The 22773-nt window shown below is 39.9% G+C and overlaps 1 protein-coding gene across 12 annotated transcripts in view; it reads right to left on the reverse strand.

The window, feature by feature from the left end:
- Positions 1–6895: 6895 nt before the first annotated feature.
- Positions 6896–22773, reverse strand: part of LOC145944878 (protein turtle) — a 247977-nt gene continuing 232099 nt past the window's right edge. For 9 of the 12 annotated variants that reach the window (XM_083053508.1, XM_083053512.1, XM_083053517.1 and 6 more), the window contains 6 exons: positions 22684–22746; positions 20999–21079; positions 17802–17987; positions 17350–17577; positions 16757–16850; positions 6896–8285 (listed from right to left, as the gene is read on the reverse strand). In XM_083053508.1, coding sequence (XP_082909634.1) covers positions 7082–8285; positions 16757–16850; positions 17350–17577; positions 17802–17987; positions 20999–21079; positions 22684–22746 — 1856 coding nt within the window. In that variant the 3' untranslated portion in view covers positions 6896–7081. The remainder of the gene's footprint in view (positions 8286–16756; positions 16851–17349; positions 17578–17801; positions 17988–20998; positions 21080–22683; positions 22747–22773) is intronic. The other 3 variants (XM_083053514.1, XM_083053518.1, XM_083053519.1) reach the window with 3 other exon arrangements.

Genomic DNA, 22773 nt, shown 5'->3' on the forward strand with positions numbered 1-22773 from the left:
CCAGGATTGGACGTGCCCGGGACACTGGAAATAAATGCGTGCATAATGATACCGACCGTATTATTTCATCGTCGACGCGAGCAGAGAAGGGATCGGCTTGTTCCTGGTTCACCTGTCCGGTTCGAATCGATCGTCTGCCATTGCAAAATATCTCTTTCACAGTCCGCTGGTGGGGATGATTTATTTAAGTGGATCACTGTATCACTTAGTATCTCGTGCCGCATACTCTCTCTCAAATCGTTATCACTCTTACTTTGATATTTATACAAATATTGCATTGTACATTAGAAAATAAAACTACTCATACTTTGTAGATTTTTATATGGCAATTAAATAATAATTTTTTTATTATATACTGCGATACTCTTGATGCAATAATATATTATTTAACGTGGAAATATAATTCTCACAGAAAATGTATTGCTCTTGGGAAACTCATAATAATAGACATCTCTACAGTAAATATATATAATATAAGATGATTTATAAGCATATTCTCGATGGTATAAGTAATCGAACTGTTGTCAGAGATTATTCGAGTACTTTATCACAAAAATGCAATATATGATCTCTTTTGCAAGGGAAATATCATACTGAGTAAATTATAAGAAATAGCTGAAGATAATTTATCTCTGCAATATATTCTTTCTTCCGAAACGATTTATGATGCTTCATGAAAATTTGTAGATCGTATGAAAATGATATCTGTACAAACGTATCAAGAAGAGAGATATTTTTTAATAAAAGATCCTTTGCTATGAAACATCGCGCTCTAGTTTTTGATGCAACATCGCGACGTATGCCGAGAAGAATAATGGAAATGACGGCAATTTTCAGTAATCAGTGCCGTAGACGTATTGCGTAAATGTAGCTTCTTGTGACAGTTAACATCTATATAGGTTCTCGAGGAAATTACAATCGCGTCGTGATTTTATAATTATATGTATCAGGCGTTAAAATCTATTCCCACTTAAAGACTATTTCGCGTTTTGTACAAGTTTCTTCTTTAGATATCTTTTACGGATATTTTATAATTATTATATATTTATCGAGCAAAAAAATATATGAAAAAATGTAGATTAATTTTTAATTTATTTGACAGCTTAAAAATATGCGATATGCCTAGTGATTCGATTTATTTATTCTGATAATGATTCAACTGCTTTGATATTTCATCTTTTATTTTAATTTTATCAGAATATGCAAATCTTCCAATTAAGAAAGAGAATAGCTAATACCATCTTACAAATTGATTTAATGGTGTGACGTCAAATAATGTGAGAGATCATTACTTAAATATTCTACTATATTTATAATTAATATTTAATATTCATCAATGTAAGACTTTTTTTTATACGTACCTGTAATGCAATAGCATTTCTGTAAAAGACAATTGCAGACGAATGAGTTGTTTTGTGAAATGTATATTAATCTAACAAATATTATTTAAGCATTTTGTTAGTAATATGTGATATGATTTCCTAATAAACTATTTTGATTATTATAACTTTTTTGATAAGTTATCGTGCGCTTTTAGCAGATCTTTGAAAATATATATTCCTAAGAAATATTTAAAAATGAAAATTTTGATATGTGTCACAGCATCGAAATTTATCGTTGTCAAAACATATATTTGATGTGGGATATATTAATCAATGCAATGCAAGTGTGCTGGAAACGTTGCTTATTTCGTTTCAAATGTCGATTTATTTTTCATTTTATTTAATAATAAATTGTCTACAATTTGTCCTAAGTTAGTACGTCTTGGAGTTCTCGTGGGGGGTTCGCGAGAAAGCATAGATCATTCAATTAAACTGGGTATGGAGGTGAACAACGAGCATTTACAAAAGTGACAACGAAACGATTTAACGCACCGTGTACAAGTTTTTTTGACGGCGGATATAGTCGAGAATAAGCAGAAGTGAGGATAGACAGTACAGAAGAACGTTACATGTGTGTATAGAAGCAATTCGATGTAGGGCGTGAGAAGGCTAACGATTACAAGTGTGGAAGTATATTCTGAAACGACTCAACAAGAAACAAAAAAAAATATATATAATAGATATAATCTAGAAGAATATAAAAAAAAATTCTTTGCTCTCTCTCTATTTTTTTTCCTCTCGAATTTAATTCGGCGCAACAAATATTATTATGATATTAGCAATATTGCCAATGTACGATGACGTAATACCGTGCTTGGAACTGCGACAATCTTGAAATTTTGTGAGAGAGCATACAGACTTAAGATAAAAAAGAAAGAAAAATTATTTGAAAATATATCGCCAGAAAATACATATCTCGTAAGATTTTCAAACTCAAGAGACTCGAAGCGAGTCAGATAATCGCAGATCCAAGCGAGAAACGCAGTACCCGAGAGCCATTTGGTTGGATTTGACATGAACGTGCGTTTCGCGTCGACCGAGGGACGTGATTTCGACCGATATAGTATAGTAATGTATGACACTGGCATATTTCACGTCAAATTATCATCTCTTTACACGTGTTATTCGACTGTACCTCGAAGCAGTATCGTCGCTGTACTTTTTTGCAATTTAAATCTCTGTCACCACAGACGGTGAATATTTATTATTGCGGATGCGCTAAAGTATTTTCAAGGTTTTTACAGCGATCGTGATTTGAACATGAAAGATCGCGGATAGAGATCTACAAACTATGAATTTTTACGTACTTATCTAATGCAACATTTGCAATATGTCATCGTCATATAGGTCAAGCGTTCGCTTCTCGCGAATAGTCACAATAACTGCGCGAATTGCATTATGCGGGATGGCATATTTATAACTATCTACGATTAGAATTCTTCTAATACGAACCGATTAATAAGCGAAATAAGCGCACGTTTCGAAATGTTGAACGTGTTGAGAAGCTGCACGATTCGCGAAATGTCAAAATCTCTCGGCGAACGTCTCTGCTTCGAGGGGGCCGCGGAATTTCGCTCGCGAATTACGAACAATGCGTCATGCCGCGACTGGCTTTCAGGTACGATAACGAACGGAACACTTGAATGAATTAATCCACGAATCACGACGTTTCGCTCGCAAACTCGCGCGAGTTTATTAATTGCAATGATGGCGCGGCGAGGATACGACGACGAGTATCGCGAACGCAAATGCAAAACGCGCGATGATGACGACAAATAAATCCACACAGGTCATGAGAAAGGAATTCACGAACGAACGAAACTATAACGTGACGGGGGTGATGACGAAGTTTCTTTTCTTTTTACACGAACGGATTCACGATTCAACCATATTATCCATAAACACGCCGTCAAGCGAAAAACTGTCATTTCACTCTATAATCCTTTTCTTTATCCCTATAATCTTTCTCTCGCGCAATAAAACCACGGTTTACTTTCACGGTTTCCCTAGACTCACATCTCCGTCATCGGACATGTTTCGAACAAAATTCGTCTTGTCGTACGAGCCATTTTTTCTTTTCGCGTGATAGGCTCGAGGATAATGCGGAGGATCGTCTAAGATTCTCTCTCTAGAGCTGTCTCTCGCTTTCTTACACTCTTTTCTCTTTCATTTACTTTTTTCGTTCTCTCTCTCTCTCTCTCTCTCTCTCTCACTTTCATTTTCTCTCTTTTTTTTTTACACTTTCATTCAGTCGCACATTTATCGCGATCGTTCATACAGCGTGATCTTTTTTAAGATCGTTGTACCTAACTATGATATATATCTACACGTTACTTATACATCTATATATCGGTTGGATCACCTTCTCTCACGTACGCGATTCTTCCTTTTGTTTGCATCCATTCATTCGTTGAAGGGGGAGAGGGTGTGTATATCTTTCGTGTACGATTACAAAGCGTTTTATTTTATCACCACTTTGCCGAAAGCGTTTCATCTCTGCGTCTACGCGAAATTTGTCCGCGGATCCGAGAAAAATTTATTTATTCCCTTAAAACACCTTCCAGCATTACATGCATCTTCTCACGCGCCCGATACGTTTATATCGCTAATAATAACGTATTTCGACGATCTTTCGCGACGATGGAACCCCTTCAGCGCGAATCCTTCACAAATGTACCACCTCCCCCGCTTTTATCGTAATTATTCCTCCGCACGGATATAATAATTAATAAATACTCGCCGCGTTCGTCGATCTCGTTGATTAATACGCTACACGCTACATCGTTTACGATTTACAATATCAATTAATTATCAAATTATTAATTCAACCATTAGAATTACTTTAGAATATTGGTACTCTTTCGCGTCACCTCCGTAACTTTTTATCCGTATTTTTTTCTTTTTTTTTTATTCTTTTGCTTTATATATGTATCTCTGCGTGACCGTGTGTGTTACATTATGCTTCGTCTTGTTTCAACAACCGCATTTGCTCGCGTTCGTACTCCGTTCACTCAGCCTCATCATTCCGCAACATTCATCATCTCTCGCACGCACGCACGCACGCACGCACGCACGCACGCACGCACGCATGCATATATGCGTATTTTAACGAAATTGTACAGAGCGTCCCGTCTCGACGGAAATGACGTTTCGCCACTCCTTCTTACTCATCATCATCATCATTGTCTTCTTCATCTTCCTTCTCTCGCCAATACGGTTCGTCGAAGTATAGTTGAATCGTGAGAGTGTAGGGCCCTTGCTAATATTTATAATAAATATGTATAATATGCGTACGTATATATAAATAAGTGTTTGTACTATAAAGAAAGTAAAATGCCTGGGGTCGCGGGCCGGACCGATCGCGATTCCACGTGGGGTGTCTTCACGGTCGCCCGTATGTATAATATATAATATATATATATAGAGAGAGAGTTTAGAAAAAAAGGGTAAGAGGAACGCGAGTGCGCCGCCGGTCTCTCCTTATCGTGGACGTGTCCGCGAAACACGTCGGACACGTTCTCGCGTTAGGTCGCGCAGCTCGACACTGATTAGCCCGTAGATTCGCCCGAAAACCCCCTCGATCGGCGATCGCCGGCCCCCGATCTCACGAGACTCGAGATGATCTGATGCGTTTGGTGAGAATTAGGTGGGTCTCGAAGAACGCCTCTCTCATATTGTGTGTCTGTGTGTGTCTGTCTGGAGCGTATAATTATGTATATATTTATATACTGCTGTCGTGTATGTCGTGAATGAGTGTATATTTGCGTGTGTTTTACATAACTCCCTTTTCTCTCTAATACACACACACACACACGAACTCCGGCGTGATCGGCGCGTATGTGTGTGCACGCGCACGCCCTTTCCGGTTGATGACGGTCGCGTGTCTCTCTATCGGTCGCTCTCTTCTCCGCTTAAATATATTTTTAGTTTTACTTATTTATTCAACGTCGACGCTCTTCGCACGAGATGAATCCGAGCGCACGATCGGATCTCCTTTATTGGCAGTTCGTTGAGAGAAAAAAGACCTCTTCTCCTTCGTGTATGATTTTCTTTATTATTATATTTTGTTTTCTTTCGAGTCCGATCGAGAGTCCGTCGTTCGTCGAACGTGCCAACGTCATCGCTAATCTACATAATTTCGAAAAGGACGACCGATAGACCCCCGGATGATCAGCGTGTCTACCCAGCGTGGCGACACGCGTGACGAGCGTGCGCGTGCAATTGTCGCGCTATACCGGCCGAACGCGCGTAGATTCATAGAACGTTATTCTTATTCTCGTTTTACGTTGCTTAAGAAAAATTATTGTGCCGATAATATGTTGGGTCGCTAGCGAAACCCTAAACAGGCAGTGCAGTACGAGTGAGTCCTTAAGCAATCTCGAGGCAAGCTTCGGCCTAATATCACGTTTCGAGTCCATTGCTCATCGATATAATTATTTATTTTGTATGTATGTGTCTGTCTGTGTGTGTTGTGTAATTCTTCGATTATCTTACTATTTATTTTTCTCTTTCGTTTTTTTTTTCTTTAATTATTACTTATAGTGTACGATTAAATTTAACCTTACATTTCGTTTAAAAGGTATACGGAGCATGTACAGTGGTACAGTTTCTTTGGAGTATCATGCCGAAACGCATGTAACTATTCCTTTCTCGCTTTCTTTCCTTTCCTGCCCTCTTCTCCTCTCGTCCCGATCGCGATGCAGCGACGTCTCGTTTTTATATTAGCATCCCTTTGAGCCAGCCGGGAGTGTGTTGTCATCTTCTCTCTATGCACTCTTCCTAGCTCTAGGACAGTTCCACTGAATAAAAAAAAAAAAAAAAAAGTCCTCCTTTTATTTTTATCTTTGTGTAAACTTGTCAGTATGTGTTCCTCTACATTATTATATAATAACGTTAAAAATCACGGTCCTCTAAACCGGACGTAGGCGCGGTTGGTGTACGCGGGATATGACCAATAATAATCGGATTCGCGAACGTTTTCGTTTACGCACTTCGTTTCTATATTATCGTCCCAGCGCGATCGATGTCGTAGAGCGTCGCTGGGTAAATGATATCGAGAGTATTTTCCCCCGAAGAATATACTCGACTCGGTCCTCTTAATCAGTAATTTGAGACTCCGAAGAGATTATTAACGTCTTATAACGTACAGTTTTTACTACGTCGCTCCCGTCTCTCGTGGTCGTGCGAAACTTATGTATCCTGAGCTGATGCTTATAACAGCCTTCTTTCGTAGATGGATGTCCAGCTACTAGAATTGACTTAACTCCTCTCATGCGGAATCACGTGTGATGATGATCCTCGTTGTGCTGCGGTGATTGGTCTTCGGTGATGATCATGTCGTCGTCATCGTCATTGTCGTGTTGAAACGCGATTCTCTATGATAGATAAAAGCCAGTATCAAAATCTTTGTAATCGCGATTTTAATCTAGCTTTCTCTGAGCCAGCATCTTAAAGTGTAAACCACCGTCTCGTGTCCTCTCTTGCCTAACATCTCGTTCACATCACGTCTTAGATTGTTTTTTTTTTTTTTCTCCGTAGTGACCACTGCTCACCATCATATCTACCGTACCGTTCCGGCTTGAATTAAGCTGCAACATTGTCTCCACATCGTGTATTTAACTCTTCCGCGAATGCTACGGAATCTCTAAACCATCGATCGATCGATCATGAAAAAATCTGCCTTCGACTTGTTCATTGTCTCAACACGCGCTTTCCAAGTGCGCGCTCTGCTTTCTTCTCGCCTGTCGCTGCCGAAACTGATGGAACTCCGCCTTCATCGCTTGTACTCTGGCCTCTATGTTTTCCCTGCTGTATCTCGGCGCTTGATGATGTGCTACCGTGTGCACCTGATGGATGTGGGGAACGTGAATGGCGTGGATCTGATGCATCGGCGGTCTCTCCTCCCGCGTGGGCGTCGAGGCCGATGTGGGTGTCGGCGTGCACGACACCGGATCGAACTCGTAATGGCCGTCGACGCTGCCGGCGTCCACGGCGTTCTGTATGTGCGTATGACCCACCTTGGCCTGGTCCTGAAGCTCGAGCCAGCGACCCACCAGGGGTGGCGGAGGTGGCCTGTAGGGTGGCGGTCGCCATTCGGCAACCGTGCTGCCGCTCCTCGAGCTCTGGTTCTGCTGCGACGTGTTTTTACTGCCGAAGCCCGAGCTGCTCGATCTACTCTCGGGCGAGGTCTCCAGGTCGGGCGAAGCCGCGAGCTCCGGCGCCGATCGGGCGTGCCTGGCGTGCCTCGGCGGCAGCCTCGCTCTTGGTCGTCCAGCTGGCTGCGGCGGCGACGACGTCGCCAACGGCTGAACCGGCACGAACCGCCTGGATTCGGCGTGGATCGCCTTGAGCGACGGTAACTCCTGGCTGTATCGCTGGTGCACGCTACGGATGAGCTGTAGGTAGCCGGGCGGTGTCGGGAAGGAACGTTCGCCGGAGGATGGTTGCTTGACGGAGCTGAGATCGCTGAAATACAGCGGGGTCCAGGGCACCTGGGTCCCGCTCGGCGAACTGGCGAGAAACCTGGGCGACGCGATCGCGCAGACGTTCACGGCCGGTATCCTCGCCAGGGAGTTGATCGCGCCGTGATGATGATAAGCCGATGGCAGAGGACCTATCGACACCCCGCTGCCGTCGGATCTCAGGCTAAGCTGGCTGATGCCGACCAGCGGGCGTCGCCACGAGGACTTGATCCGCTGTTTCGGTAGGAAACCGCCATCGTCGCTGCTCGAGACATCCAGGATGCTGTTGTTGGCCGAGCTGAGAACCGAGTCCGCGACGACGAAGCGGCCGTCGGCCGCCCGCGAGATCTTGCCCAGCGGACGACAGCGGCACGAGTCCGGGGTATCCGGACTCAGGATCTCCTTCAGGAGGTTTAAACCTGGTACTCGGCTTTTTCTAGGTCTATGGGTAGGACAGAAGGAGCGTTAGAGCGATCGCGGCGGTGGTGATCGGCAGATACGATCCGATCGAGATCGTCGGAGGAAGTTTCGGCGTAAGATCCGTCCGGAGGATCCGTCGCCTGTTTCGTAGAGTACCGAAATTTCTCTCAACGTGTATGCAGTTCTTGCAAATTTAAGCGTGCACGACACAAATGACATGAAAGCAAAGAGACACATCCACAGTAGTGATTATTATGTTATTGTGAACAGTATATATGTTTGATATGAAAATAGAAATTGTATCTCTCTTTTAATCCAATTTATATCCACAAGTTTTTGCGACAAATCGGGAAATTTCAGTACTCGTTTTCATTGTACACGTGGATTTATTTATAAAGCACTGCTCTTCCATGAAGGAGCATTCTTGTTTAATTAAATATCGCACCGAGATACGAGCTTTTGAAATTATTCCTCCGACGTGGTCCATCGGCCGCTCGGTACAGCAAATACGTGCAACATGAATGGCAAAAAACACGCAACGTTAATGAACAAAAGTTAAATAAAGTACTAGAACAAATGTAACGTAAATGCCAATGTTCAAGTTAAATATATATATGGCAAGATAATTATCAAGATAATTAATTATACTTGTACGTATAATAACGAATAACGGATGCAGGCAGGGAAGGCATGCTCATGCGCATTCCGGTGCACGAGTGGTCGGGCGTGACGTGGGTTGTGGATGGTTTCGGCAGTGAATAGATCTTTTTTTATCTCTTTAACTTTTTTTGCATAAAACGAGAATCTTATATAATTTTCTCTTGTACATATTTATATTCTCTATTTTTACTCGAACAAAATTTTGATTCGTTCTGATAGAATGTTTTTTTGCACGATTTTCTGTACTTCTTTAGATTTTGATCAGTGAATATATGTAGCAATTGTGAATTTTGGTGCTCCGAAACTCGTCACCTTTTCTCCTCCTTCGGGTCCGGCAGCAAGGAAAGATGGGGGAGAGAGAATATGTTGTAACACAACGATTACATTCACAAAAAACAATATATCGTGGCGGTAATAATAAGAAATATAACGCTAAATAACCGAACGTTACTTCTAGGCGGTGGTGTTAGGGAGCAAATAGATAAATAGTGTCGTATGGGGTGTCGGTGAAGACGCGGTTTCACCATCGTGGCATACATTGATTCGACTAATCGGATTCAATATTAGAAGTGGAAAAAGTCTTTAACGGTACACAACTCTTTTTTTCCCCTTTAAAAGATATTTTCTAACAAAGGCACAATGAAATATGTAGTAAGGTATGGCATGTACATATATATGAATGGTCAGTCGAGTGCTTCGTAATAAATAAAGAGATTACATCGTCGCATTAATATGATTTGTAGAGTATCATTTATTTTGACAAAAAATAATCCTCACACGAGAATAACGCAATACTCTACCAAGATTGATTGAATAATACGATCGAGCTTTTCTCAACTCTTGTTTCTCGGGGAAGCACTCGATCCTGCGAAGAAAATGGAAAAAACAAGAAATGTATGATGTATCGCGATAAATTAAAAAGTGCCGTTGATAGAAATCAAGCGATAATAAGAGATTGCAGATTTATGAAAGGAGGGACCGAGATTTAAAAATGTGTAAATATCGACTCGAGTTGGGCTGAATGGGGGAAATGCAAGGAAGTATCGTGAACGATTAACAGGTAGATACGACAATGGTAGATGTATATATATGATGGATGCAAGAGTTTTCGCGCGGCCGCAACGAGCGCGGCTTACCTATCTCCGCCCTGCTTATTGCTGAGTGTTCGCGTGTAAGCGTGAGCGTGTCTGTTTATTGGTCGTCTAGAATCGACAGACTGGAAACAATCAAATAACACAAGAAGCTTGAATTAGAGCTCCGACTGGCCGCAATAATCGTTGCGGTTCTACGCGCCGTTTATGCGCCGCTTGAGAAACTTGATGAAACGAAGTTTTTCATTCGATAAAACCCTCTGACAAAATATATTCTCCTTCGTAACGACCAATTGTCGGAATACTGCTTTTTGTGTTTGACTTTGAGCAAATGTGATACTTGTGTCGCATGCGATTTGTGTATGTATGAAGAAAGAGAGAGAGATGGAGAGAGCATTGTACTAGATAATACTGTGAAAATAGCAGATGTAAGATTGATTAATATTGTGATGTGACAAAATTAGATTAGTAATATGAAGATACAGCATTATGGTAAGCCCAGTATCGATGAAATGTGTACTTTGAAATTTTTCAACAGTTGCTGATATAGCCTGTCTTTAATTAAAAAGACATTGCAAACATCATTAAACAACATGCATCAAGTCGGGATTAAATAGAAATTTATAGCAAGCTACTGGATAATCTCTCTTTATAATAAATATGATATACGTATACTTCTGAAAATTTTGATAGTTATATAAATTTATATACGCGAAATTATGAGAATACACCAGTAACTTCCTATTAATTGTTTATGAATTTTAATGAATGCTAAGAAGAAATATTTAAGAAAGAGAAATCTTCGTGTTGCGCGATGCAAGTAAAATAATAAAAGAAGTTATGTTAAGGAAACTCGATGATTATTCTAAAAACATACAAAGTAATTTTCATATCTAGAGAGAGATTATTATTTTGAGAGGAACAATGTAGCTCAAGAAATGAAGTTGAATAATATTTATTTAATGTGAATAACACATCGAGTCGCTGTAAATTTATCTGTCAATTAATAAATTAATTGAACATGGTAAAGTGATAGGTGAAAGCATTAGTGAAAATCAAGCGATATAGTAATGATTTGTAATGAATGAGTAAGAGAACGCATTAACAGAATAATATACCTTTTAGTATCATATTTGTAATAATAATCTGGAAGGTAGTAATAATTAAAATATAAATAGGTAAAAGTATAGAAGAGAAAACTCGTAAAATTTCGTGACATACTCTGAAAAATATTGCGATCGTGTCGAATATTGTAAAAAGCCAAAGAAATATACGAATGAGAGAGTTTATATATTAATAGAAATATAAATCAAAATTCGATATGGAGAATTATACAAAAATGCGAGTACAAATACGATAAAGAATACAATATCGATATATAAAAAGATGCATAGATAAATAAAAAAAGTTTAGAAATCTTGCGCGCGCGCGAAAAAAGATGCCAAATTCTTTGAATTATTCAACAGGCGCAACCTATCTAAAAAAAAGTCAGTATTTGTACAGAAATAATAATAAATGTAAACGTTTTTTCATTTTAAGAAATATCGAGGGCAATATAGGATAATTACAATCTTTCACAGATTAAAGTTATTCCTCAGAATGATCACGTGAATGGATATTGCGTAACTCTCAAACGTATTACGCTTGGTACAAAATTGGTTATTACCGTTTAATAATGAAAAAGTAAATTAAGCATTAACACAAAGGTAATGAGTTAAACGCTTCATAATTTTCTAAAGAAGTTTGCACAAAGGTATCATAAAATGTGATTCACGGAGAAGCAATAATACGAAGAATAAAGGGGAATAGATTGAGTCAAAGTATAAGTAATATAATAATTTATGCGCGTATGACAATAAAAATTCTGAGTAAGGTGAAGAAATATATATGAACGTATATAATAAGAGAGAGCGATGAAATGAGTAAAGTACAATATAATAGAATGAAAAAAAGAAGAAGAGCAAATACAAGCGCGTTAGAGTTACTCCCGAAGTTCATCTCGAAGCTCGCGAAACGAAACGTGAAAGAAGCAACGAAGATATTTATATACAGTGAATATATGCATAGAACTAGGTGTCGCGAGTCTTTTGTGCGGAGGGATCGGCGGAAAAGAAATGAAAAGAAAAAGAAAAAAAAACAGTATCTACCGCCTCGATCCCTTATCTATGTACTCCCTAAGGCCGCCGAACGAAGGTATTAGGGTACTGACTGGATGTTACTAGTGTGAACTCCTAGCTGTTTTGCCTGTATTGCAGATCTCATCTACAGTCATGACAATCATCCTAAGTAGTAGTAGTAGATAGTAGTAGGTGGTATATTAGTAGGTCCTAGCAGGTAACATTGCAGAGCTGTAGTCTTGCATAGTAGTAGGTAGTAGTAGCAGTAGTGGTAGTAGTAGCGGTAGTACTAGTAGTAACGGACATGTTCCCACCGGCAATTGGCGTTCGCTCGCTCGATCGACCGAGGTGGATCGACGATGATTGATGGAGATTTTTGTGAAATCGATCTGACAGATTCGTTCGATCGATCGACGGACCGCTCGTGTTTATACACACACAAACACATATACGTATACCGTCGGCGGGAGCTTATTTTCGTGGTTCTCGGGAGCAACCGTGGTCTCGGGTACGTAGTAGCGGTAGTAGCAGTAATAGTAGCGGTAATAGGTAGTGGTAGTAGTAGTAGTAGTAGTAGTAGCAGTAGTAGTAGTAGTAGTAATAGTAGTAGTAGTGGTAGTACTTGGTTTTTTTCTGTGTGGCTAGCGGAGGTTAGGCTTACTGTTCCGCCTCTCTATGATAAACACGCTCTCGTAATCTCGATTATCGAGGTGGAGTGCGTGATGGTCACGATCACGATTCGGGGGGGCCTGCTCGTGGACCGGCTCCGAGGTGGCAGTGGCGGGGGTGGTTACTTGCGTAGGAAGTGGTGATTGATGAAGAGGTTGTGGTGGTGGTGGTGGTAGTTGCGGATTCAACGGGCTGCAACGGGTCAGCGTCGAGACTGACTCGCCGCACGCGTTTAGATTTGTCGACCTACAGAAAACACAGAGAGAGAGGAGGACAAGAGACGCCCACGATTTTTCTTATAGTCTTCGTCTTTTTTTTTTCTTATTCTTTTTGTCACAATGACTTTGTCCCGGCTTTGTTCCGCGTCGGCGTCCGCGCGGTTACCGTTTCGCGCGAGAATTGTTTTAGGGTCGGAGACACAAAGTGAAAGAAGCAAAGAGAGATAGAGAGAGAGAGAAAGGTAGCGGGGAAAATTTCTTCTTCGACGACGCGACGATCGATTGACTCTATACGCGTCGTATCTTTTCCTTACAATTCCTTTCTTTCCTGCCTTTTGATCGACATCGTTCGCGAAGTGACATCCCGCGTCCTTCCTCTCCAGAGTCTCTCGACCCTTGATGTTCTTTAGCTTCCGTCGGCTCTCTTCTGATCCTTGCTCTGATCGCGATCTTCGGTGCTCACCACCGAATTATTATTTCGAGTCCGTATTCGTGGTCGATATTTCGACCTTCGGGCTTCGGCGAGATAAGCACGCGAGTGCAATCATCGCGCGAAAAAATAACGCAGAACCGGCACAATGGAAGAAAATTACGTTAATCGTGATCCTTAACTTACTCTGGTTTCGTTAAATTTTTCGCGGTTAAACGAAAATCTCATTATGCCGGAGAAATTAGTGTAATGTCTCGTGTCCGATGCTGTCGAAGCATTAGGAAATTGCAATCGTTGCTTCTACTCGGCTTCTGCATATAGCCCGGACCACGAATGCGGATTTTGCAGAGAAAAAAGAGCTCTTGGCAGTGGCTGAACCGTCCAGCCCGTTCTGGATATATACGTGTAGGTATAAACGTGCAATATATTGATCTCTCTCGGGATAAGTCTCGAGAAACGCGCCCGCGCGTTTAGTAAAAAAACAAATGCGACGAATGTTTCAACTTATCATGAGGGTGATGATGACGGGAGATGATGATTGCGACATGAAATTTTGATACTTTGAAGGATTGTTTGTTGGAGATGTTATAGAACTGTTACACGCAAGGCAATATTATGTAAGATTACTGATAGTAATGTTTCCATATAGATACATTGAAATGTATATTTAATAAAACAATATAGGCTAATATATAATTGCTGATCGCAATAAAAAAAAGAAAAGAGAAAAAAAAAGACAACGATTAATCCGTAATACATATCAAATCACAAAAGCGCATGCTCGATCGCAAATTAGATTGATGTGGTATGTAATAGTTGAGAACAGAGCGCCATTATTGCAAAATTAGTGGTGGCTTATAATTACATATATGTGCGGTTCATTTTGGAATGGCTTCGCAATCAGCTTCGAACCTACGAGAAAATCTGAATTAGATATTAGATACGATCAAACTGCGGCTTCCACAGAATTCGTAGATTGTGAAGTTGATTTTCTTCATTAAAACATGAATGTGATACCGTTGCCTGTGCGTGTAAGGATGATTTACGGACTAAAATGGGATTGGATTAGCCGATGGAATTTTTGCTTGCACCCTCACGATAAGCGCCACGATATAGGTATATACATATAGGAAGTAGAGTGTAATTCGGTACACACACATACAACAGTTATAGTACTACTCGAGAGAAACTGAAACGGTGCGGCTGATAAAACGATGACGATGAAAATGACTGGGTCGAATGATTTGTTTCTAAAAAGTCGCGGGTTTAGGATCAGCCAAAAAAAGGCAAAAACGAGACGCGTGTATAAGTAAAGAGGTAAGTAACGCGAGATACCAAAAGTTCCGGAAAATTAAAGGTCTTACGATCCAGAATAGGCATCACTGCAGTCGTATTGTGGACTTTTGGATGCCGCGATGAAAATTATAATGGTCACAACTGAGTAGTTTATCCGCTACTACACGTGCAGTCCGTTTTGGCGTGAAATCGCAAAAAACGAGCCGAATTGTTACGATTATGTGGCTCGTTTTTTTTTCTTTTCGTATGTCGAAACCTTTCCATTTTCTTTATAATCCTTCTTGATGTGTAGATATGATATTGTGCGAATCGCGCGCGAATCTCGACGATCCGAATCGAGCCACTCGTGTTTAGCGTAGAATCAAATTTTGCGATTTTTCGATCGCGTTAAAAAAATCCTAGATATCTTCTCCACTCTTTTTATAAAAATTCAATTAAATTATTTCATACACGTTATAAGTACTTTCTAATTTCTTTAATTAAAATTTTTTTTTAAATTGAAATAATATTAGAGTAAAAACTACTGTTCGATCCGACTCGTATAATTGTGGGAAATAGCTATACGATCTCGCATACACACGCGCGAAATTTTCTCTCGTTATCTTCTCGTATATCCCCTGCATTGCTCGAAAAAACGAGTTTTGATGCAGAAAACGAATTGATTGTCATGCGCGCGAACGAATCGTCGCGCATCATCTGATTCAAGCCACAACGAGGTCCGACTCGATCCGGATCGCACGGAAGATATAGATAGAGCTCGATTCTTTCATTCATGCCTAACGGAAACGTGCACACGCGTGATGTTACGCGTGGGAGTGTGCGTAAATTACTTATCGATTATCGAAAGATCATTTCTCCAACCTCGTCCAAAATACCTCTGCTGCTGCGGTTTAGTCTGCCGGTTTAATTTGCTACGAGATATACATCTAGAAGCTCATAGTGTTATGTATGGCGCAAGTAGATCAAAAGAGGTCTGTCGTTTCTCGTTTCCTTAATCCCCCTATTTCAGACGATAGTGCTTGTCCTTTGTCAAAGCGGATCGAGTTGACGACAGGAGAAAGAATGGCTTTCTCTCCTTACGTCTGTCTCTCTCCGTAAGTGTCACGGTCATACATCTTTGTAAATGTGTCGCTGATACGACACAATGACATATCATCGTTATTTCCAATTGATAAAATAATCGAATAATTATCATTAATTTTATCGATATAATCGAATTGACGATTTCGAAAAAAAAATTATCATTAAATTTGTAGCTGCAAAGTAGTAATAGTTGACTTAAGAGCGACATCGAAGTAAATGTAAATTTCGATATATCCAGGACACAATTATATAAATATATATGAATGTATATATGCGTAATTTCGCGCGTAAATGTTCGAGTATCTGTTGACTAGAAGAAATTTTACTCGTGAGAAGGTTTCATAAATGCTTGCTGTGCTTCGGTCGCCTATTGCTCGTAAGAGGGGGTGGAGTGGACTTAATCGCTAATTCTGTCTAAGCCTAAGTGATGTAGAGTTTCTTTGAAGTCGCATCTGCACTTTGTGTGACGCGTTTTGACAGTACGCGTTTGTGATCGATCTTTGACGCTAGAACGAGCTGCTGTATCTTGATCAGAGGCCTCTCCATTGACGAGGACCATCGATGCTTTATTAATATTAAGGTGGCTGTGACACCATTTTGCCGACCGTGCATTTACTTGTCTACCGAAATATTGTGTCTCTCGGAAAATTATTAATTATATATATCAAATTTTACGTGTGAATAACTTTGTCGTAACGATTAATTGGTTTGATAAAAAATTTTCGAGTAATCTTTTTGAATATTTTATTTTGAATTTTATATATTTGTGCCAATTTTATGCAATTATAGCGGAATAAATTTATAGTGCAGCTGCGATCTCCTCGGTCTACTTGTCGTTTGATCGGAGCCTTTAAGAGCTCCAAAGTATCGTGAGTCAAGACTCTGTGGAACCTGGGAAGATAATGGTAATTCGGATGGTAGACACTCACTTTTTCAAAGGCACTGTTCCCTGGGGCCCCTGCCCTGCGCCGTTCCTGGCGTCGGTGACCCGGCAGGCCACCATATTATACGCTGAAAGCAGTTCTACAATGTTACATAATTATGTTAAACATGAATATGTTCAGTTTCACAGGTGCATGCCCAGCGCCTGCGTTGCCAGATCGTAGCCGTCTCTTTGATCAGTTCTGGGCGCTAAATGATACGCTCGCAATTCTATTGCGAGCATTTTCGATAAAACCTTGAAGAATAAGCGGGCCCAGAACGGACCAAAAATCTAAAAAATAACGTGTGATTCGCAGAAAATGACTTACGTGTTTGCGAATATATTCCGCTCCGTTTCGAGAACATGTGGTGTTGCGAAAAACAATTTAGTTCTGTATGATTGAATAAGTTGATAGAGCTGTCAATTACGTGATTCATCAGTTAGAAACATTTTAGTTATATTTCTGTCGTCAGTTTTATTAAACTTCGCTTTGTGTTCTCTTAATGCAAAGACGACACAACCAGGAGCACAGGTGCAGGCAAATTGCGGGCAAAATGGTGTATATGTCGATACGACGACATCGCCACGGGACGTTCATACCTTTCTCCTGTTTTCGTCTCTTCCGTTTATTGCATATCTTCACCGCGCATATGCTGAGGATGATGGCGACGAGGAAGAAGAGGATGCCGCCTACGACGCCCGCGGTGATCGCTTTGTGCTTGACGCGAGCCGGCACGGGAAACTTCACCTGTTCGCTCACACCGTAATTCGTAGCCGAATTGGCGAACACTTGGAAATAGTAGGTCCTACCACCGACCAGGTTCTTCACTGTGGACGTTCACGTTAAACGGGAAAATCGCATGAAAGCCGTATTCTCGAAAATTGACAATTAAAAAAAAAATGTTGGTTTATATGAATGTTCGGAATTACTCGAGTATTCGATGTCGACGCCTGTCCGATGCTAAGTAAAAAACTTTATGCAAAGATAATTGCTCTGCGATCAATGAGAGCGAAAAAGAAAGAAAAAGACGGATGGACAGATGGTATCTTACCTAAATAACTGGTCTCCTCGGGTCGTATTTGGCCCTTGTTGAGCGTTTTCCAAGGTCCGTCCGTCTTGTACTTGATAGTATAAAATTGGATAAGATGGCTACGTTCCATAGGAGGTTGCCAGGTTATCAGGAAACCGTTGCTGATTTCCGTCACCGTGAGGTTCCGGGGAATACCTGGCTTTGGTCCTGGTGAGATATCGATGAGAAACAATATAATATTCGTCATGTTAATCTTATTTTCGTTTGTTTTTTTTTTTTTTTTTTTACTTGTGACTTTATGATTTTACATAGTTTAATGTACATTTTATACTACACCACGATTGACAAATAATTTCCAACGAATAAAGATTTAAAAAATTTTATCTGTGCCATATATATGAAATAAAAGACCGAGGTGGGGGGAAAAATCTCTTTGGCGTCAGTAAATAAATGTTGCTGTCGTAACTTCGAAATAATTCCAGTGACCCACCGGATTGCAACGCCAGCGAAAAGCTTTTTTGATGGAAACGTTAACGCCGTTCCGACCGCAGCGACATTTTCGCATCTATCAAATTCATCGGTATTCGCACTATCGAGTTGTACGTCTGACTTTTTTCATCGTCGCGTATCTGGGTCAACTGCGATACATCGTTTAAAAAAAATTCTTTGAATTGACTGATACTTGCAAATATGCCGATATAAATGCGATAAATAATAATTATGTTCATTTTCAGGCAGTGATTATATTAAATATTTCTGTATTAATTTTTGTATACGTATTTTTTATAGTACCATGCCAGATGTCTCGATAAATTAAAATCGATAAGCTTCAGAATTTTTTGAAATGGAAAAACTAACATTGCATGTTATTTATGTTACTATGTTTGCATAATATACATAACAAATAAGAATAAATTTAATAAACCAGTATATATAGTACATTTTTTATGTTCTTTAGAGAATACGAAGCCAGTAGGCCTGAGTGAAACGACTATTGGTGCAACTTCTTAATAGGATTAGCCAGACATGTGAGGTCAGGTCGGGCTTCTTTCATCACTTCTTACACATATAATGTTATGACCTAATTGCTTCCGGCGTACGCGCGTTAACCTTATTAATGTCCACGAGAGGCACTATTTCTTCTAGGTAGTGTAATACGACTTCGCGTCGTGGATTAAAACAGTTTAGTCGTAAAAAAGAAAAAAATGCGAAAATACAAGCAAGGAAACAACTGGCATGGCGCGGAATAATTCGCACATGGAGAGGTGCGAATATTTTATTTAACTCTACCTATTTTTTTCTGACGCTCCGTCATATTCTGATTCATCAACTCATGGGTTTATTCCGACAAAGTAAATATCCGACTCTATTCTCTCCGTTCCACCCTATCGATTTAATGGCCTCAGTTCTGGAAAATATCTCGGTGGAATTTACAAAATTGACGGAGATTGCTTCGTAGTTGTTGCCACGAATCGCGGTCGGAAAGCGTAACAACTGTTTCACGACTGTTTGCTTTGTTGATTACGCAAACCGCACAGACCGGTAAATTTCCTTGGTTACAATCAGATGGAATAGCGTATCGCGAGTGATTTTACGTCCATTTAAAACACTGGCGAGTTTATCAAAGCCCGCGCGTCCGCGGATTTATTCCTATATATGTATATATATCGGCGATTTGAACGAAGCAATTCTTAGCGTCATTCAAATTGATCAACATACCGTGAAGCTGGCAGGATTGAACCGTGCTTTCGAGATCAAAGGAAAACGCTCGAAATTCTCGTGGGACATGGTATAGTGAATCGATTTGCGAACGCATTGGCGTATGTGACGAAAGAGACAGAGTCGAGACAAAGTTATTTTCGTCGAAAAATCCGCCGTTACTGTGCAGATAGCTAGGTATTGCGAAGTAAACGCGGCACTGAACGCAGAGCGTTTAGAAAGTTAAATCGATTTTTTTTCGTAATGGTTTTTTCGCCACGTAACCACATAGACAATATGAGAAAATTGGAGATAGCTGGAAAACATAGGCGGCTTGCTGGTTTGGCCGCGAGATTGCCAAATTAGCGGCTCTTGTATTGTTTCGAATATTTGTTTTATAAGAGAAATAAATTTTTTTATTTTTCCTTTCTTCCTATTCTTCTACAAACTGCCCATTACGAGCTCTATAACGAGGATTTTATATTTTTATTATTTTTGTATAAAAATAACATCCGCGTTTTATTTCTGCTGAGGAATGTACGTGTGCATTTTCAGGCATGTTATTTATAAAAATTTCGTTAAAAATTTCAATATACATACACTATGTAATATATTAGATGAATGGAGATTAAACCTCTGTTATGAAAAAAATTATAGGATAAAGTTTTACATTATTTACTTATTTTTAATTATGTGTATAGAAAACATAATAAAATTGTACATGAAAATTTCATTTTTTTTTCTTTCTGATTTATCTGATGTATCCACTGTACCCCATCTTCCTCAACGATTCAAATATGATTGAAACTCGACGCGCGAGAGGGAAGTACAACTAGAACTTTCTTGGGTTTATTCAACTCTAAAGCGGAGTAGATTGTTTGGAACCGTCTGCTACGTGCAAAATGTATGATGTTATTTCCTGCTCTCTCCCTTCTGGAATACCTCTCTCCTCGTCGTAGCTCTTTCTCTTTCTCTCCGGTGCGGCTAAGAGGATTTCATTTTTATTTTCCTCCCTCTGTATCTTTCTCGCATCGCGTTGTACGCCCAACTGTACGCGGGCGAACATACGCGCTGTTTCTTTCTCTCATTCCTTCTCCCTTTCAGACCGTTTGACACTTATTTTCACGTCCACCATAGCACATAATGACGGTTAATCTTCTCGCGCGAAACGAACGAGCTTCTAGGAAAAAGGTGGATTTTTGAGCTCTCGCAATCTCCTTGCAGCGCCAAGGATTTTTAATTAAATGTGCGACGAGAAAGGCGATCGCGTATTTGTATGTGTCATCATGTCGAGTGTAAATAATCTATCGAACGTGGGCGGTGAAAGTAACGAGATGAAGTATGCTTGCGAGTATCTCGATAGAAAAATGTGATGGTTTGTAAACCATCACATTATAAACTTGTTTCCTAATATTTAACTATCAATGTAAGAATGTTGAGAAGTCGTTTTTATCTTGCCTACGAAAATTTCTTTCCGTGTAACATAAATTTAATTAACGAAAAGATGAAAATATATGTACCTTTCGGTCGAATGATTATCGGAAGCATGGGATTTCCTGTGGAATCGGTTGGTAATACGAGTGTATTATAATCAAGGATGTCTGAAATGAGAAAAAAAAGAAAAACCTAAAAATTGAATAAGAAAATCAATAAGAAACAGAAACAAATTAAGCATTTTTTTATATATCGAAAAACTTACACCAGAAGATTCTAAAATAATAAGCTTTCATTCCAAAGATTCTAAATGGAATTTAGGTCACCTCATTATTAAATACTCTATTAATCATGATAAAGTCAGTTTCATCAATGTCAATTAGTTCTAATTATAGCCAAAATAAATTCTAAACTCTTTAAATTGTAGCACGAAACAAGAAATGTGTCACAAAATTTTTCAAAACTACTTTCAATGCTCTGTAACAAAAATCCTTAATTATATTCTGCGAATTAAAAGTTCAGTTCTTTTTCACAAATATATTGAAACAACGAATTACAACTGCATTCTTATTCTGTCAAAATTTTATTCTTTAATTAATTTTGGATTTGATTTAGACACAATTTTAACTCTAAAATTAAATAAAAAATTGTAACAAAATCCAATTTTTAGGAAAATACTCGTTAGAGAGAAAATTAATGACTAGAAAAATACTTCAAAGGATTTCGTTATAAAACGCGAGTCTTGGCACGCTGTGTGTAGAAAATAGTAAAGATATAGAGAGAGAAAATGTAAGTTAAGCGTGGTTAATCAGCGTTGGCGAAACCGGCCTTTTGTCGACGCAAGGAGCGAAACCGATGATGATGCGGGCTTGTGCGTGGGCGGAAGCATAAGAAGCGAAGAAGCGCTACAACGTGAAAAAGGTATAACGCGAGAGAAGAAAGCGAGATAGGCGAAAGAAGAAACGCTTGAAAGGTAACCAGATAGAAATCCCTGGACGCCGGTATCAGGGATGCTCGAGGTACGGTGTGTACAAATGGAAGGCAATGAACCGGTGGATTCGAGGGAAGGAAATAAAAGCGGAAGCAGAATGAACGGCTCGATAGGTTTTCCGATACGATAAGTCGCCGCGGAAGTCTCTCCGGTCCTTCTTCGTCTCTTTTTCTCGGTTTTCTCCGCTCACCTTGCCTCATTCCGCATCCGTATTCCGCGTCCCTTCCTTCTCCCTCCCTTTCTCTTATCTTATCTTTTTGCCTCCTTCTCACCCTTTTCCTTCATGCTTGTTCCTTTCTTCTTCCTCTTTTTTTTTATCCCTATGGTTCTAGTCGAGAAAAAAAGTCGCGCGACTTTTCGACTCTCGGCTCTATATCCCCGATGAGAGGATCGCGGGGTGAGACGGAAACGACATTCACACGCATGAATTTCCCTCCGACAGTCATCGAGATGCCATTCTCAGCTTGCAAAGTCGCGCGATATTCCGAGATATATACTCCGGCAGCTGATAGTGTTTTGCTAGCTTGCAGATTTAAAACAGCAGTAGAAATCGTCGATTTTAACACCTCAAACAGACTGCACCACGCGCTGCCTCCGATATATGTTACGCGTTCAAATTTACGCTTTATATATGTATATATAACGCGTCGCGCATTTCAAAACATTCTCTCTCGCGAATTTCGATATTTTCGCATTTAATAATTTTTTTTTGTTTCGTTCTAACATTGTACGTTGTAAAATATATAAACACTACTAGTATATTTATCATTCGAAGCTTACCACTTTCCGGTGAGGCGGGTTGATCAGGCGCGGAGGGGGTGGCCGATTGTGTCAGAGCAACGCCTTGGAGAAGAATGCAGCGATAGACGT

The sequence above is a fragment of the Prenolepis imparis genome, unplaced genomic scaffold (genome assembly GCF_030444845.1).
Source record: "Prenolepis imparis isolate NDT839.2.m4 unplaced genomic scaffold, iyPreImpa1.0 SCAF_13, whole genome shotgun sequence".
Taxonomy (NCBI): Eukaryota; Metazoa; Arthropoda; class Insecta; order Hymenoptera; family Formicidae; genus Prenolepis; species Prenolepis imparis.